This window comes from Pseudophryne corroboree, chromosome 6 (assembly GCF_028390025.1).
Source record: "Pseudophryne corroboree isolate aPseCor3 chromosome 6, aPseCor3.hap2, whole genome shotgun sequence".
Taxonomy (NCBI): Eukaryota; Metazoa; Chordata; class Amphibia; order Anura; family Myobatrachidae; genus Pseudophryne; species Pseudophryne corroboree.
In genome coordinates this window covers 495,395,291-495,414,855 of record NC_086449.1, presented here as the reverse complement: position 1 = coordinate 495,414,855, position 19,565 = coordinate 495,395,291, and the positions used below count along the sequence as shown (strand labels likewise).

Below are 19,565 nucleotides of genomic sequence, written 5' to 3'. Positions count from 1 at the left end.
ACAGACTTTTTTGAGTGAGAGTGAGATAGTGAAACCTTTGTTTTCTGATGGCTCAATGTACACAGACTTTGTTTAATACACAAAGTTATTAAAAATATTGTATTAAATGACCTTCAGACTGTGTGTATAAGGTGTATATGAAACATAAATGAATTGTGTGAATGTACACACACTTTGTTTAATGCACGAAGTTATAAAAAATATTGTCTAAAATTACCTTCAGGCTGTGTGTATAAGGTGTATATGAAACATAAATGTATTCTGTGCTTAGACTTAGGTCCCATCACCATGATATCTCATTATGGTATGCAATTATTCCAAAATACGGAAAATCCGATATCCAAAATACCTCTGGTCCCAAGCATTTTGGATAAGGGATACTCAACCTGTAGTACAGTGATTTTAAAAGGAATATTCCTAAATGTATAGTTAGTATCTGACATTTTTATATGATTTGGACTGTAGACAACAGGTTTATGAACAGTAGTGTATAATACTATACTACCTCCTTTGGAATAATATACTGTATATAAAAAAATATATTTGAATGTCACTGAATTCAGCCATTATTTCACTTATTTAATCTGATTATAGGGTGTTTATCGAAGAATGGATAAAGAGATAGTGGAGAAATATGAAGCACTAAAGCTAGGTAAACACTATACAATTATGGAGCCGATTTGCCAATAATTGGGTTCTCTGCCAAATTAAATTGTATAGCGTGTACGAAGGATCGTTTTGGATAATTGTGGAAAATCTTGCCCACAAACACGAGTGATTGATTTTGGGATCTGTCATTCCAAACCGAAAATCTCGGGCACAATCTCCAGATATCGAGCATTGTGTGTGCATCCTCAATAATCTACCCGTATTTCCTGTCACTATGTCATCCTCCTTGTGTGCAAACATATGCAAATGCAGTGTGGTGTGGCAGAAAAACGGTAACTTTAACATTTTTTTTTAATGTGTAGCTCAGATATTTGTGTCTACAATTTCCTGAAAAATTGTCCGACTGTCGGGCAGACAAAAAAAAGTCTGACAATATGTACCTAGCTTTACCACTCACCTCCCAACTGTCATTTTTCAAACACAGCCTATAACATGGCTTATACAGTTAGTAGCAGGTCATTTAGTGCTTTGTATCACTCTACATTATCTCTCTCCATGCTTTGATAAATATCCCCCAGGGACGTGCAGTGAAGTAAATGGCTCAGGAGGCACTGGCTAGTACCAGAATCAGCTTTACACACAATATATGAGCCAAAGGGTGCATGTGGGCATTATACACAGGTGCAGTGGTATAAATCCTGGAAATTTGGTGAGTTTTGATCAGAGATGTGCAGAAAAAATAGGCCACCTGCCATAGACTCTATACTCCAGAGTTTTGACTATAAAAATTATTAGAATAATACAAAGAAGATATTTCTAACAAATTAGTTGTATTTTTCATATACTTTTTATAGTCGAAACTCTGTCACAAATGTTAGTATGACAGAAAAGGCTCTGCCTCACCTGCCTCACCCCACCGCACGTCATTATCCCGTAAGTGTGCACTAACAATAGTTTTAATCAAATTGGATCAATTTATCACTTACAAGGTAACATACCTATAAAAGAATTTTCATATACAGTATTTGTTACAGATGGTAACACATCAGGGCCGGTTCGAGCCCTTTTTGCGCCCCGGCAGTACATAGGGGAGTGGCTTCATACAGGAGGCATGGTCAGTTACGCCCCCTGTACAGTAGTAGCGCTGCTGAAATGCTGAGCGATGCGCGATGACGTCATCGAGCACCGCACAGCAAAGGTCCTCTCCACGAAGGGAACTAGACGCGGGGGGACACAGCCGGGGGACACAGCGGGCAGTGGAGGGCACAGCAAGTAGTGAATCTTGCCATGGTGCGGCGCCATCCGGAAGGCGGCGCCCCGGGCAAAAGTCCTGCTTGCCCATGGCAAGATCCGCTACTGTAACACATACACAACATATAAAACAAATAATGTAGCTTTTAAACTAACTCTCTCTCTCTACTGAAAATAAAACAGCAACAAAAACATTTCTATTTATAACCACGATGAAATCCCAATGCCTGTTATGTACTGCCTGTGATACAATCCCAGCAAACACATCATTAGAAACTTTTATCACAGCAATAGTCCAATATAAGCTCTGGGCTGTATTTAAATCATGTGCAAGAGTTAATTGTTGTCCATGTCATAGGCACTTGACATAATGAATGAGCTGGACACACCTTCTCCCAGAAGAGTCCCTTGTCTTAGATCACTGGAGTGCTCATGGGGCTGCATCTGTAACTTGTATTCAATGACATTTACTTACTGACTTATCCAACCTCACAGGGGTCCCAGCTCTGCACCTCTCCTTGGCACAGTAGTTATAAAGTGCAGGAAACTTTGACTGGTGTTTAGGATGATGCCTGGAGCAGCTGTATCTCCTACTGTGAGATGGGACCTGGTGAGGCATCCTGCTTCCCTTCACCATACCTCGCTGCCTCCTGCCTGTGGGGGTCTGGGGAGAAGTTTCCTGATAGACGACCTACTGAGGGATGAGGAGCAGCCTGCTGTGCAGTTTGTGTCTGCGGCGGGCAACACTTGGCCAGCAGTCACTTTGTATCCGGCAGCGGAACAAATCAGCCATTTGGGAGCTACATATCCTGTAACATGGGCTGTTCATATGGTTAGCCCGGCTGCTCCCTATCCGCCACACACAGGGGCCGACTTCCAGCACAGAGCAGGTAGGTACCGCTGCCCATACACTGGCTCCTCTTACTACTGTCACAGTAACTGTAGGGGAATGGCTCTTCCTAGCACCAGCCCATATAATCTGCTGCTGAGTGAGGATATACGTAGCTACAGTAACTAGAAGGTAGAGTTCATATACAATACATAATCTACCATACCAATAATATTGATGTATAAAATAAAATAAATGTATGGAAAAATTCCAATTAGTTAGAATCCTGCACAGTTCTATGGCTCAGTGCTGTCTGAGTGTTTTAGCTATAACTGTTAAAATTAATATTTGTTCTGCTTTGCAGGAGATTGACAAGTCAAGTACAAACAATCTGACATTGTTGTACTATTGTAACGCTGCAGACAAATATGAATAGCTTATTAAATGTATTATTCTGCACTGGAGGTGGATAATTATACTTCATAGAAGACCTGAGAACTATATATTTAATCCACTACTGAGAATTCCAATTATAAGTTTATATATTTAGTGCTGATAACAAAGTAATTCTCACATAATTAAACAATAATGTGACTGAGTAATTAATGAGATGATGATTTATCATTTTCAGGAGACAAGCCAATGTAACATCTGGCATAGACCATCTGTTCTGTAATAATAATTGTGTGCTGGTGAACAGGCACCAGGAAACTTTCATACGAAGGCGGCAGTCTGCAAATCAATCATTACTATTTATGGCTGTCATTTATTTGTAATACCTGACTATTTCTTCAATAATGCTATCGACAAATCAGTCTAATCAATATTTTTGTTAAACTTGTTTTTTATTGAAGCAAAATGTGCATTATAAAAACAATAGAACAATAAAGATAATGAGTACTACACACAATATGCAACAAAAGAAAGATGGTTCAACAGCAGCCAAAGAGAAAAACGATATACAGTATAGAGAATGTCCACAGCTTAGTCTTAACAGTCAGCCATCTATACAGTATTAAGTAGAAAGGTGTGTTGCACAAGCAGCATATGAACAATTGATACTGTATCAAATTAATAGGTGCATTGTATTAGTAAGTAAATCAGAGTACTTGTATGACAAAATGTCTAAAGATGGGGAAAAAAATCAGCAGACCTATAGTAAAGTTGCAAGAAAACAAAAAATAAACTTCAAGTCTAATAAATATGTTATATATATGTATGTATGTATATATATATATATATATATATATATATAGTTATACAGTATCCTAGTCCTCTGATGTGGCTTTCTCGCAATTAAATAATTAGCATTTAATGTGATTTTCGTACTATCCAATTATAGCCTGTTTTTTCCATGTGAATAATTACCCCTATTCGCCAAAAACACATAAGGTCTGCGAAAAGGTGCAGAACTATGTGTTTTCACAGCAGCTAACATGAAAAAATGGTTACTTATCAGAAATGAATTCCCGATAAGCCATGGCATCGAGGCTAATAGGATTGTGGCTAACTGGATACTGCCCATAGATGTGTTCTGAAGATACTAAAGAGGACATTTATGAAAGCTCTAGAGAGATAAAACTATGAGAGATAAAGTACCAACCAATCAGCTCCCACCTGTCAGCCTGTCAAATATATTGTAGAAACTGATTGGTTAGTACTTTATCTCTGACAATTTTATTTCTCTCCGATCTTTCATAAATTACCATCTAAATATTTTTTCTAGAAATGTTTGTGCTAAAAGATAAAGCTTGATACACATTTATATGAAAATATATTTTCAGAAATTATGACACACATTGTTTAAGTAATGGTATCAACCTGTTAAAAAAATATACAAATGATTTAAATGTATAAGCATATCATGTGTCGTTTTGTTCTATGGTACCTGCTTATATAAACAGGTTTTTTTTTAGTTAAGAGAACTGTTAAAGAAAATAAAGAGAACTGCATCCTGTTAGAAATGTTTCATTTACACAAGTTTTCTTCTTTCAAACATTATAGAGATTATGTAGCTAAATAAGTATTCAAATGTGGGAATTGATAGAATTCCCACGTTAAATTTGTGATATGGACTTTCAACATTACAATAAGCCTGTTCATATTTCTTTCTTAATACATGAATTGTATGCAAAATGTATTTTATAATTTTCTACATATTTCACTTTTGTGCCACAAATTGAATGTTCAAAAGAAAAATAAATAAATAATTTTTTTATGATGAATTTTTTTATGCTATCAAACAAAAATGTGTTTGGTGTCACTGGTGTTTAAGAATTTAATTACATCACAGATTGCAAAATCTTTCGTAGCAGCTGTATCTCTTCCAGGGTCATTTTCTACTCTAAATACAAACCCTTAGTTTTATATTTTCCCCTTTTATGCTTTATATTTACATAGATAGTACATTGACATAAAGCCACAACTCTCCCTACCTATCTATCTATCTATCTATCTATCTATCTATCTATCTATCTATCTATCTATCTATCTATCTATCTATCTCTCTCTCTCTCTAAAGAGATTTATATATATATATATATATATATATATATATATATTGTATATAAACATACAGTACATACTCATACATTATGTGTGTGTGTATTTGTGAATTCTATTGCTTTTAATTGCTTTTTGCAGTGTTTTGCTAAAGGCTTTCTATGTTTATCTGTGTCCAGAATTCTGCCGTTAGAAGTATGTATGCTCATGAGAGTTCATTGTTTTTTTTATTTAACCATTTGATTGTTGTGAGTTATAGTGATCTGAATGTTTCTAAATCAATTATGTATCTAATTTAATATATTAAATTACAGGACAAGTGTGATGTCTTTAGTATGCATCCTTTCACACCAAACTTATTCCTACCATATAATTTGAAGTGAAAGGGTATTTTTCTTATTGTTTTTGTATCTATCCATTATAAAATAAAAATGTATATTTGCATCTAAGCATGCAAACACAAAATAACCTATCTTCATGTTTGGGTTCAACTCCCAATATAATTGCATTCTGAATTCATGGCAAAATCCCAATTGGTTAAAATGGGTGGCACTCGTTATACTGACTGTCGGGATCCCGTTGCTCAGCATACCGGCGCCGGGATCCCGACCGCCGGTATACCGACAACTTTTCTCCCTCTTGGGGTGTCCATGACACCCCTGGAGGGAAAAAACCACGTGCCACCGTACCCGCAGCATGGTGAGCGCAGCAAGCCCGCAAGGGGCTCTTCTGCACTCACCCCGCTTCTGGCATTCCGGCTGTCGGGATCCCGGTGCCGGTATGCTGGGCACCGGGCTCCCGACAGCTGGCAATTCGTAGTACAACTGGTTAATATATCTTATTTCAGACAAGGGTATAATAATAACAGAACTCTACGGTGACATAGGAGCAGGATGGCGATGTAATGTCACATAATGTATGCTCTTTATGTGCATATAGGGGAATTAGTGGAATTGGTGTTTCCTGGAGTAAATGGCTGAACTGAAACATGAAGCATATCCCAAAAGCCTTGTTACAGTCCAGCAATTCTGGTGTTGTAAACACACAAAAGGCTTTATTCAACAGGTGCAGGTTCCCCATGAAAGCAGGGTCAGTGTATAGGGCCATATTCACGGCCCGATTTGGGGAGAGATATGTGCTGAGCGAACCGCTCAGCATACATCTCTCCCCCTGCTCAGCACAGCGCGATGTGTGCTGAGCGTGCGTGCGCGCGGGGGGGGGGGGGGGGCACTCATTTCACCCAGCCTGCATTCAGTCTCAGTGAAATGAGCGACCTGCTAGATTGAGCCTGAATGCAGACCAATCTAGCACCAGCGATAGCGATGCGCGGGGCTGCGTATCGCTATCACTGTGGGGGTAAACACGGAGAGATCACTGCTTAAAATCTAAGCAATCTAGTCAGATTGCTTAGATTTTAAGCAGCGATCGCTCCATGAGTACCCCCGTTAAGGGCTGCATCGGCCTGGGGCTGAAAAGTTTAAGGGTCTATTCTGAAAAGGAGAGGAGCTATAATCAGGGCTGCATGGGAATGTACACCCCCTACACTATCAGGGTCACTTTCTCCCTAACTAAATAAATATAGAATAATTGCATCATTTTGAGAGAAAATTAGAAATACAATTTAAATATTATTTGTGGCCGTCGGTGTAGCCAGCTTGGCAGCTGTTCATCATCATACCACCATGGCGATGGGCCTATTTTTATGTTGGGGCCTGGAGCTGTAGTACCATCCACCTCATTGTTAATCTTGCCCTGCAAGATTAAGACTAAACACTACTAAATAAATACTGTGCGTGTCCGGCACCTACTGTATGTTTTATTGTAGCCCACTACTACCAGTAAAGAGACCTTATATGTATTAAACAAAACAGAACTCTATTGCCTTTGCACACAGCTTCAGGCCTCTTCTCCAGCTCAGGATGTTTGTCCTTAGAGCAGGTTGTGAGCAATTACTGCCAGCAGTAGGGGGTTAAATATTGTGCAGGTCTGAAAACAGGTGTGCAGCCAAAAATTGTGCGTTTCTAAGAATACCTTGCTTATATTTACAAAGGTTCTAATTGGGGGAGCTGGGGACCTCCAAAACATAACGCCAGTAGCCTTCTTCTGGTTGATACATATGGGGACATAATATTCATTTTTAGATTATAAACTTGCAAGACCAGGGCCTTCTCCCCTCATGTACCTTTCCTTCTCTTACTTACACTACCTCATACACCATACATTTAATGGCACCTAATCCCTGGTTTTCTGTATATATCTTGTACTTGTCTTATATTGGGGTCTATTCAATGCCTGTCAGATCATCTCCAAAGGAGAGGATCCAACAGTGCAGTATTCAATTTCCGGGCATTTTCAACAGGTTTTGCCTGTTTTCAACAATGCTGATCTGACTTTTTTTAAGTTGGATCAGCATTGTCGAAAAACGGGCCAAAATCCTGCCGGAATTGCCCGCAAATCCGACAAAATACGTGAATCTGCAGCTAATCCGCCGATCCACATGTTTTCCGACAAGTCGGAAAACGGCAACTCCATTGAATAGGCCGAATCCTGATTCAACCAAAAAAAGTCGGAAACTGCCATCTTTCCAACTTGACGTCAATTCCGACAGGCATTGAATAGACCCCGTTGTCTCAAGTTGTATGTGCTTTATTTCTTGTTTTGCTCATTTGTTTATGTATTCTGTAATAGGTGCTGTGGATCCCTTGTGGCACTATATAAATAAAAGATAATAACAACAACAACAACAACAACAACAACAACAACACATCCTTTAATTAGGAAACAATAATCCTTTAACTGTCAGACTGAATATACATTATATTAATAAAACTAGAAAATGCAATTAAGCACCTAAATGCATTCATATAATAGATTATCATGTGTTAATCAAGTGTACGAATTCCATGATTTATAATCTGAAAATATGGAAAGGAAAATTAAAAACAGTATCAATAACTGACACATCCTATAAATACAGTACCTCAATCTAATGGACCATGCATTACTTCTACATTTGAAACCTATCCACTCACCTGAATGGATGAGATTTCCATTCTGGTAACTAGGAGAGTATTCTCTTTCTTGCTCCCAATTAATAGAAGTGTGTTTGGCCGCTAAAGAGTGCTGGTTAGTATATATACAGTACATATTTCTAGTTAATCTTAATCAAGCAAATTGATTGTTGTTAATTTGTTTAAATATCATTGAAATTACAACTGTAAGAAAGAATTAAACAACACAAGTAATAAAACTAACATCTTTATTTCAAATACAAAAACAATCTTAAACACTGCCTTGTTTGGTTTCAGATTCTCTTTACTATGTGTTGGGGTAGGAAATCATCACAGGATTCAGGTTCCATTTACCATATTTGTGGATGCCCCCTGCTGCACGTTGCCCCTAATAGTTAATTTTTCAAATCTTTTATGTACTATGGGATTTTTTTTGGGTTGCTCTAGGTAGAAGGGCTACCACCAAAGTCTACTGAGTCTTCTCAGAGCTGGATTAAGTGAGGGGTGACAGGGGCAGTCATCCCGGTGCCCCCACACATTCTGTTGTTGAATCAGAGGCGTCCCCTCTGGCGGCTCAGCTGTTCATTAACCGCAGCTGCTGGGGAGCTCCTCTGTGCAGTCTCGTGGGATCGTTAGGGGAAATCCCGCAAGACAGTCTGTGTACTCCGGCGCGCTGTTGTGCTGCTACAGCGTTGCCTCGCTCCGGATGTCTAGAGGTAGGTAAGTGGGTGGGTGGTGTGTATGTGAGTGTGCTCTGGTGCGCTGTCTGTGTATGTGGTGTGTGTTAGTGTGGTGTGTGTGTGTACACACTCGTGCTGGGAGGGAGGCTTTGCCAGCAATAGTGGGGCGCCCCACAACCTGCTTCACACTGGGGGCGGGATGTACTAAAGCAAAAATGCGGTAAAACCCCCGAAAACGGGGGTTTTACCGCATTTTCATATTTACTAACACCCTACCGCCGCGTTTTCGGCGTCCAGGGTATCGCCATCTCTGGATGGCGATACCCTATAGAAGCCTATGGGCTTCTTTTCGCCGACCGCCGCAACCTGCCGACACCGTCGACACCGCCGCAGACGCCGACCCCCCTCCCCCCCAGCTTACCTTCCTCCATGATGCCCTGGACCCGGAAGGTAATCTCCTCCTCCCCCTAGCAACGCAGCCGGACGTCCTTCCGGCTGCAGGGGGGAGGAGGAGGCGCCGGGGGCAGCCTGCTGCTGCTTCCCTGCATCTATCCTGTGTGGGGACCCCATGGAGGTGACAGAGACCCCCCGCAGACCACCTAACAGGTATCGCAGGGGGCCTCCGTCACCGCATCGCGATGTTGATCGCATATGTTAGTACATACGCGATCAACATCGCTGCGGTAACCGGCGAGGTGCGGCGATGTATGTTAATACATCCCGCCCTGGGCCCCCTAACTGCCTTAATCTGGCCCTTTTCATTAGCACAATCGCAGAGACTACTTACTGTTTTGTGCTGTACAGTATATTAAGTTAAATGTTATTATTATTATTATTATTATTATTATTACCAGTTATTTATATAGCGCACACATATTGTGCAGCACTTTACAGAGAATATTTGGCCATTCACATCAGTCCCTGCCCCAGTGGAGTTTACAATCTATGGGGTAAATGTATGAAGTAGTGATAAGAGTGGAGAAGTGAGCCAGTGGAGAAGTTGCCAGTGGCAACCAATCAGGTGCTCTGTATAATTTTATAGTATGCAAATTATAAATGTTACTTCAATGCTGAATGGTTGCAATGGGTAACTTCTACACTGGCTCACTTCTTCTCCCTTATCACCGCTTCATACATTTACCCCTATATTCCCTACCACATGTACACACATTCATGCTAGGGTTAATTTTGTTGGGAGCCAATTAACCTATCAGTATATTTTTGGATTATGGGAAGAAACCGGAGCACCCAGAAGAAACCCACGCAAGCCCCGAGAGAATATACAAACTCCACACAGTTAGGGCCATTGAGCTCAGTGCTGTGAGGTAGTAATGCTAGCCATTATACCATCTCTGATGCCCCTATCTTATAGTATAGCTATACCTTGTCTCTTTGTATATTTATTATTTGCCAATTAATAATGGTTATGCTTTCTACATATATAATTATTTTAAATATAAAAGGTTATGCGTAACAAACAAACAAACAAACAAACAAACAAACAGTACAAACAGACAAGTATAAATAACAGAATAAACGTGGAAATATCATAATTTCTGAATTTATGTCTAGGATAGGGCGGATATCTGAAAATGACAGTAGCATAACCCGCTGCAAATACAGAGACAAATTCAGGCAATTTCTACTTTTGAAATGTGCTGTGTCTGCACTGGCCATTATAACTTTAAATTATATGATTTACTCTTTTTATATTGTTTTATTACTATATCCATGAAGCCAGCTACACATTACATACATTTCTGTTAATTTTTGCTAGTATATATCAACAGTATCCATGTATCTTATTGGGCAAAATATGATTATTTACATTCATTTTTTTAACTAAATTTGTTTGAAAAGTTTACATTTCAATGAGAAAGTATTATTATTAAAGCCTCTGCTGTTTTTACATCATGGTTTTTTTTGTTTTTTTTTGCTGTGACTGATTAGTCTAAATTTGATTATGTTCTGTATCTTAATACATTTAATTATTGGATTACAGGATAACTAATGTAATACAATTGTAAAATACAGTATATTGGTGATACTTAAATACATGTAATGATAATATGTATATTACATGCCTTGAGTCCTGTTGGAGAAAGAGTGCTATATAAATAAAATGAGTAATTATTATTATTATTTGTTGCAGGTGTTTCAAAATACGTATTTCTCCAACCCCTGCCATTCTACCCAGCTTGCTGTGGTGGGTCCTGTCAGCACCCTGCCTCCCCCACTGCTTTTCCAAGTAAGTCTTTACGCTTCATCAGTAATGCTTCACTTATTTTGTAAACCAGAGCAGCAGGATTTAATGGGTCCTAGAAAGCTAATTGATGATGCAATGGTGAGGAGCTAATTCCTAAGAGAAATCACAGCAGTCTTATTCAGTGTCCATTCTGAAGATTTATCCTATATAGTAGCTCTGAACAATTGAAAATGCCCCAGTGGAAACTGAACCAGTCAGACAAGAGGCTAATAGCTTCCTTGTTACCAAAATATGTGGGACTCTTGTGTTCTTTATTACTGACACAATGCTTAATGTTCTTCCAGTGATTCAGATGCAAATAAAGAAAATGATATAAAACATATTACTTTTTTTTGAATGGTAGTCATGGTTTCACATGATCAAATTCTATTCCAGTATGTATTTACAAAAGTTAGAGAGATAAACTAAGCTAATAAAGCATAATAATCCCAAATAAATATGAATACTTTAAATTAATATTTATTGCAGTAGTGATTTTAATTTCCACAATTAAAAGACATTAATCATCATTCCAATATAATTGTATAACTGCATGAAGAGAACTTAGGCTCTTGTCTTTTGTAGAAAAAAAACAAACTAAATTTAGCTTATTTAGTTGAAAAGTAACTGAGGTCTTTCCGTACACTGCATACTACACTACATACTAATATTGCAAGCTTTCTTGAATGGGGAAGCATTGTTAAAGGGAATGATTTGTGACAAGTGAGGCAGTAAATAGTGGCAGTTTAATGAGCTGCAAGCTTATGGGCACCTCTTAAGGGGGCTGACACTTTCCCACAGAGCATCTTGCAGGGCTTGGGGTGCATTAGAATAGATGACAGTACCGTGACCAATGGACACTTTCTCTTTACTCATCCACACGCGACTTAACCACAATTTTTCACCATGCAGATGAACTTTAGGAACAATTTCATGCTGAAAAGGCCTTGGCAAGGGTCATTTGCCCTTTTGTACAACCATAAAGCAGGGATCTATATGCAATCTTTTATCCTGTGTCACATTCCAGTGAAACCTCTGAACACCATTTAAACACTTGACTGAAAAATAAAGCAGTGAATGAAAATGACTTTTATAGACTCTTTTAAGCTCATCTTCTCCTGTAACCTCTACTACCTGAAAAGGGATTAAAAGCATGAGATGAGTATATAGAAAAACTGGTTGAATACACAGGTCACATTATCAACTGCCAGGATTGTTTATTAGCTCAGACTGATGCACAGTTTTGAAAGTGTTCTATTAATTGTCCATTTAACAAGGAGGTATTGAATGACAATAGAAAAATGAAAACCATGACTAAACCTTTTCCGCACTCCAAGGTGGTCTTTCACAAAAGTCAAATCAATATTGCTGTACAGATTAAGGAGACACTTCTCATTGTGACTATATGGAACATTATTTTAAAGGATGTTAAAAGACTTCTTGACTAAACTCAGCAATATTTTGTTACATACTATAGAAACATAGATAAGAACCTCTTGGCCCATCTAGTCTACCCATTTTTTCTTTTATTGTTTTAGCCTTTTTTACCCTATTAGTTCCTTAGTTCTTTGTATGCCTATCCCAAGCATGTTTAAATTTCTCTACTATCTTAGCCTATAGAACTGTGGTAGTGTAGTAGATCTAAACTTTTGTATTTGTCAGAGTATCTGTTAATTCAGAAAATAATTTACAACCCATATTTTAATTAAATGCTGCAAAATGTTAGACTATAAAAACATATTCCAATCCATTGATTTAGTTCAATTAATTAAGATCCACTGTTTTAATGCGAGGGGCACAGGGAGAGGGTAAGTATACTTACCAAACCCCTGTTCGGATACTGAGCATCAGGATGCCACTGTTGGCATTCCGACTGCCAGCTATCCATATGTATTTCGGGATTAGGAAGGGGCACAAATTACAGGGACATATTATACCAGAGGTGGTGGGGTCTATTGCCATTGGGGCCAGGGGGAGGGGGGAGGAGGGGGGGGGGGTTTAATTTTACAATTGGTGTCTATGGACATGCACTAGACATATTTTTTTAAATGAAATATTTACATTTATATTTAAAACTATGTATTTTATCTTAAATAAAAGAAAAAGTCAACAATTTCTGAGTAACATTTGACATTTGTTTAAAAAAAATGTCAGTTAAGTAGTTAATGTGATTGGATTATTAAGGTTAAAATCTGCCTGTCCAAAACAATAATTCATGATATCTTTTCAAAAAGGAGATAGAAGAGAAATTCCTCTGTTACCAAAAGAATCAAACTCCAAGACAAGACGAGTGATCCTAAGACGAGCAGTCTTTTCTGATGATCAGAGGAAAGCGCTTGAGAAGATGTTTCAAAAACAAAAGTACATAAGCAAAGCTGACAGAAAGAAACTTGCTGTTAACCTTATGTTAAAGGAATCTCAGGTACAGTATGTACAGTAAATGCCAAAAATAAATAAATACATTTTATATATATATACATATATATATATATATATATATATATGGAGAAGTGTAAAGAATTCTCATGGGAGCTAGACCACCTCAGATTACACAATACAATGTTTAAAAAACTTTTTTATTTACATAAAAAGAACAATGTATTTCATGGCATTGTCAAATACGTCTATAACGCCAAAATAAAAACCTTTATAAGGATTACATACATCGACACTGGGATAATATGCTGTTTTTACAGAGATCTGAAAGAACCGCAGCCTGGTAGCTATTAGTTAGAAGATGGTATCTTAAACCAGATAATTCAGATGTATGTAATAATCCGCCAATCAGTAAAAACCCAATGCGTTTCGTTCGTTAGGACTTCATCAGGGGTGAAAAATCAAATGTGTCTACAGAATGATTGCCACTGGAAGGGTTTTTAGTGTGTCACATCCATAAGGGATAAGCCTGGTAGCTTGGTAGCTGGGAAGGTGATCCTGACACATTGGAATTAGGATTTTACAGCATCTTATCCCAGCTTGTATACTTTTTGGTGAAGCCAATCCGGGAATTGACAGCATCATATTCCAGTCTGTATAATTGTTTTTGGTGAAGCCTTTTTGATATATGTCGAATATTGACCATAATCCTTACCCCTTATGGATGTGACACACTGAAAACCCTACCAGTGGTAATCATTCTGTTGACACATTTGATTTTTCACCCCTGATGAAGTCCTAACGGATGAAACGCGTTGGGTTTCTACTGATTGGCGGATTATTACATACATCTGAATTATCTGGTTGAAGATACCGTCTTCTACGTAATAGCTACCAGGCTACGATTCTTTCAGATCTCTGTAAAAACAGCATATTATCACAGTGTCGATGTATGTAATCCTTATAAAGGTTTTTATTTTGGCGTCATAGACGTATTTGACGATGCTATGAAATACATTGTTCTTTTTATGTAAATAAAAAAGTTTTTAAAACATTGTATTGTGTAATCTGAGGTGGTCTAGCTCCCATGAGAATTCTTTACACTTCTCCATTTCTATCTTAATACCTTGTCTGACAGAGAGTATTTCTCAGTGGTGTAGCTCTGGTAATAGCGCAATATAAGGGTCCTATTTTTGATTTTAAATATATATATATATATATATATATATATATACTCCACTGTCTGGCGGCACTCCCTGGGCTGAAATAAATTCTCCACAACGTGTATTACATCAACGTTTCAAAGTTTTACTTTGTCTTCAGGATACACATACAACAAATGAACCACAGTTATATAGCCAGTGCACCAGGTAACTCACTCCCCTTCACTTCTGGGAACACCTTTCTTAATTACACTAATAGCTTCATTATACAGCAGGTGTGTCAGTGTTTTACCCTTACTGAAACACCCAGAACCACCATATATGTGATCATTTAAAAAAAAAAAAAAACACTAGCAGACATCGAATGACAGGCAATACAATATCCCAGCTATGAATTATATAATGGGCAGTGATACAGTCTATACCAGTAGAACACATATGATCATTGAAAACAGCTCAAAATCAGTTTATCATTTAACCCCTTTGGTACCAGCGTCTCCAACCTCATAATCCACTTACTTTCACATTTTAATAATTTACTGCCCCGATCACCCCCTCTAGTACACGTTAGATGATGTCTGATTTTCATCTAACGTGTACTACTAAATTTTGGGTGTACAAGATCATATGTCCGTGCGGGCTGGCGTATATAGGGAAGACTGAGTGTAGTTTTAAAGAAAGGATGACAGCACACCGTTCAGCAATAAGGAAGCCATCAGCACTGGCTCAAGTGATCAGCCGGTGGCCCGTCATTTTGTAGAGGCTGCCCACAATTTGTCAACATTACGCTATCGTATGATAGATCATGTCCCTCCAAGCATTAGAGGGGGTGATCGGGGCAGTAATTATTAAAATGTGAAAGTAAGTGGATTATGAGGTTGGAGACGCTGGTACCAAAGGGGTTAAATGATAAACTGATTTTGAGCTGTTTTCAATGATCATATGTGTTCTACTGGTATAGACTGTATCACTGCCCATTATATAATTCATAGCTGGGATATTGTATTGCCTGTCATTCGATGTCTGCTGGTGTTTTTTTATTTTTTTGATCACATATATGGTGGTTCTGGGTGTTTCAGTAAGGGTAAAACACTGACACATCTGTTGTATAATGAAGCTATTAGTGTAATTAAGAAAGGTGTTCCCAGAAGTGAAGGGGAGTGAGTTACATGGTGCACTGGCTATATAACTGTGGTTCATTTGTTGTATGTGTATCCTGAAGACAAAGTAAAACTTTGAAACGTTGATGTAGTACACGTTGTGGAGAATTTATTTCAGCCCAGGGAGTGCCGCCAGACAGTGGAGTGTACGTGGCTAAATGCATTAGCCGGGACGGGCACAGCATAGCGGAGGTAACTGCGGAGTGCCGGCTGGAGGAGAATTGTATATATATATATATATATATATATATATATATATATATGTATAATGGTTACAGTATGTCATGAAAATGGAACTTTATAGAACTGTAAACATTGTAAAACTTCATAGAACTGTAAACATTGTAAAAGGGGTTGTCCACATTCAGAGAAATCCCCTTTAGGGGTATTTTCAATTGAAGTAGAAAACTGCCGTCTGTCGAAAAGACGGCAGTTTTCGACTTTTTAAGGTCGAATCCTGATTCGACCTATTCAATATTTTCCTAAATTTTTCGACAAGTCGATAAATTCGACTTGTCGAAAAGCACGTTGATCGGCGGAATAGCTGCCGATCCACGTGTTTATGTCGAAAACGGGGCCAAAACAGACAGGTTTTGGCCCCCTTTTCGACCATCTCAGTCCGACATCAAAATGATGTTGGAATGAGATGCGGACCCAGTGGAGGCGAGGGGGGGGGGGAGCCGCAGGGACAGACGGCGGGCATACAGGGAGATCAGCGCTACAGTAGCGCTGCAACTGGATGTCACTCAGCCCCCCGACCTCACGGCAGCTTCCACCCGGCTCCAGCATGCTGCTGGAGCCAGGTGGAAGCTGCCGTGAGGTCGGGCGGCTGAGTGATATCCTGCTGCAGCGCTACTGTAGCGCTGATCTTCCCTGTATGCCCGCCGGCTGTCTCCCCGCAGCTCGCCCCCTTCTCCTCCTCTGCGTCCCATCTTAATTCGACTTGAAAAAGTCGAATTAAGATTGGATTGAATAGGGGTTGTCGGATCCATTCCGACAAATACATGTTGGAATGGATCCGACTTTAATTGAATATACCCCTTAGTCTTTAGGGTGGGCTGCCCTTTTTTTCATCCAGATAATTTTCCTAACTGGTTAATCTTAACACATGAAAGCTATATCAAAACTTTTATTACTTCATCCTCTCCTCCCCAATCGCTACTAATGTATTGCATTTTAGGGATTTTTTTTATTGTATTTTGTATTGCATTTTAGGAGTTTAGGAATTTTTGCTAATGTATTGCATTTTATAAAAAGGAATGGCAGCCTATCTAATGGCTTATATTAATTTACACTAGCCAACTTTTAAAAGTCACCCTGGAAGTGGCAACCATTACCATGGTGCATGGGGAGACGGAAGTGGATGAATGCCAATACAGTAGAGAGAGACTGGGAGTGCTGACCATGCCACCAGCGTGATGAACAAGGTGGGCATGAAGCAACAACCATGCCCTCTTTTTCGTGCTCGGGCCAAAGGCGCACACACCAAGTCCTGACTACCCTCTCCCAAATATTTGGAGCTATTTATTTACATTTATCTTTTATACACTCGCCCCTAGCCATTTACTCAGAATGTTCTGTATCCTTAGTACTTGTAAGGTTTTTATATGCTGCGTTTTAAGGGAATCTTACTGTATGTTCACAATGCACTTCAGTGTTTCTGTACTCTGCTAGTTCAGGCTGCTGAGTAAGCTCTCTTGTGCTTGCTTGCCTTTGCCCTGCTCTTTGTGCCATGCAGCTGCTTTATGTAGACTCCATTTTCTATTCTGTGTATGAACGTCTGCAAATCTGTGTATCTGGGGTTCTCTCAACCCTGAAAGACTTGTACCCAAGTGTCTCCTAAACTTTTGTACAAGCATTTACTACTCTCTGCACTTGTCACAGTGATTCCATCTGAATAACTCCTCAAGTATTCTGTATTAGGGATGGCCATCGACCATTGGTTGTTTACCATTGATTCCCATGGTCCAAAGGTACCTTGCCAATGATAGTATAGAATACACACAGCAATGTTCTTTATTTTCTTCCCGACACAAGAGCCAAGGGACGTAGCCCCGTCACCCATTGAGTCACTCAGTCCCTCCCTTCTCCTTCATTGGCTTGCTGCTTAGCTCTGCCCTCATTATACTGCTCAGACTGTATCAGGGATAGTCATTGAATGCCATTCCTATCCTGCATCATTCTTTATGACTTTGATAATAACGCGTTGACACTGCAGCTTACATTAATCACAGAACTGATATGTGTATACTGTATGTCTATAAATTAACTTTGCTCATTTGGCCATAAATTGTACAAAAATATTTTTTCTTTAAATTTGTCTATTTGCAATTTGCCCTTGTACTCCACAGGAGGAAAGTTTGATCTTGTTTTCTTGTTGGTTGGAAACATGCTATTTTTGTTATATTTACATTTATTAAAATATTATTTAACCATACTTGAAGGATTCAAGAAAACAAAGGCTAAAATTTCATAGAGAATACCTGCAGAAGTTTTTGTTTTTGAGTTGAGTTTAAGGTCAGTATTAGATATTCTTTTAGGATCCTTTCAACTTAAATCCTGCTTAATATACTTATTATACCATATTTTAATAGGTTAAAATCTGGTTCCAGAACAGAAGAATGAAATGGAGAAACTCAAAAGAAAAGGAAGTTCTTTCAAATCGCTGTTTAAAAGAAGGATATTTAGAACAGACATTACCACAGATACCTCCTAGCACCCCTATTTGTTGTAGTGGAAATGATTCATCTGACACGACGCACACCAACAGGAGAAAGGAGACGGCATCAAGCAAAGCCAATACATTAGCACAGCCATTCACATTTCACTGCATGGAACAATCCGCTACAGACTTAAATTGTCATGGAGGCAAAGTGCAACTGCTGAATAGGAAGAATGTTTAGTTGCTTAATGTGTAGAGCTAAGCATACCTAAGGATCCCATGTTTCTGAAATAGAAAAAAGGGATAACAACAATTGCATGGGTTCCTTCCAACCAATTAATCTGGTTATAACCAGAAACCACATTATTGGAATATTTACATTCCAAATTCAAGGGTGCAGAGAGGGAAGGGGGTGCAGTTATAGATTACGGAGTGCAGGGGTGTTGTAACAATGCCCCCCGTGCTCATGACACTGCTTCAAGACAGAAGAGCACACCATTGGTAGGTACTTGACAAGAAGACATAGCCACACACCCCTCCAGAGACTACACCCCCAGCAAGCAGGCATACTGAAAGTCTTGGTGCCTTGTCAACGTTACATTTGTTCAATGGTAAAAATAAAATAAAAATTGAAGCACAATTGAATCCTAATTGTGGCACAATGGGCAAAAACCCAAACTGACATCCATAACTTGTATTAAATATATATATATCAAAGCTTATTGCACGGCACTCCCTGAGTCCTCAGCTGGGGTTGAAGCAAGCTGAAATGGCCGGTGCCTTCCAGTGGTAACAGCAGACGCTGTGTCCAATAATAAATCCGGAATAACGGCGGCACTCACGGCGTAAAATGAAGAGGCAGACGCAAGTCTGATATCAACGTTTCAATGTTAGGAAAACATTTTCGTCAGGAATATATATATATAGAAGATGATAACAGGCGGCACTCACAGCATTGTAGAAAAATGGTAAATAAACGGCCATACTCCGTAATGATAGATCAACTTTTTAATTTCATTGTAAATTGTCGTCAGGATCCTGACGACAATTTACAATGAAATTGAAATGTTGATCTAT

The 19,565-nt window shown here is 38.9% G+C and overlaps 1 protein-coding gene across 1 annotated transcript; it reads left to right on the top strand.

Moving 5' to 3' along the window:
- The first annotated feature begins 2,428 nt into the window (after positions 1-2,428).
- Positions 2,429-19,185, top strand: DBX2 (developing brain homeobox 2). The gene is made up of 5 exons (XM_063930006.1): positions 2,429-2,692; positions 3,054-3,069; positions 11,035-11,130; positions 13,362-13,549; positions 18,421-19,185. Exons 1-5 carry the CDS (start codon positions 2,429-2,431, stop codon positions 18,727-18,729), a joined length of 873 nt encoding a protein of 290 aa, XP_063786076.1. The 3' UTR covers positions 18,730-19,185.
- Positions 19,186-19,565: the final 380 nt, after the last annotated feature.

Bases quoted from the DNA above. Each gene is read 5' to 3' on its own strand.
- DBX2 (XM_063930006.1), top strand. From the start codon at position 2,429: ATGCCTGGAGCAGCTGTATCTCCTACTGTGAGATGGGACCTGGTGAGG. The intron at 11,131-13,361 runs GTAAGTCTTTAC...CTTTTCAAAAAG, and splicing joins CTCCCCCACTGCTTTTCCAA to GAGATAGAAGAGAAATTCCT. The intron at 13,550-18,420 runs GTACAGTATGTA...ATATTTTAATAG, and splicing joins TTATGTTAAAGGAATCTCAG to GTTAAAATCTGGTTCCAGAA.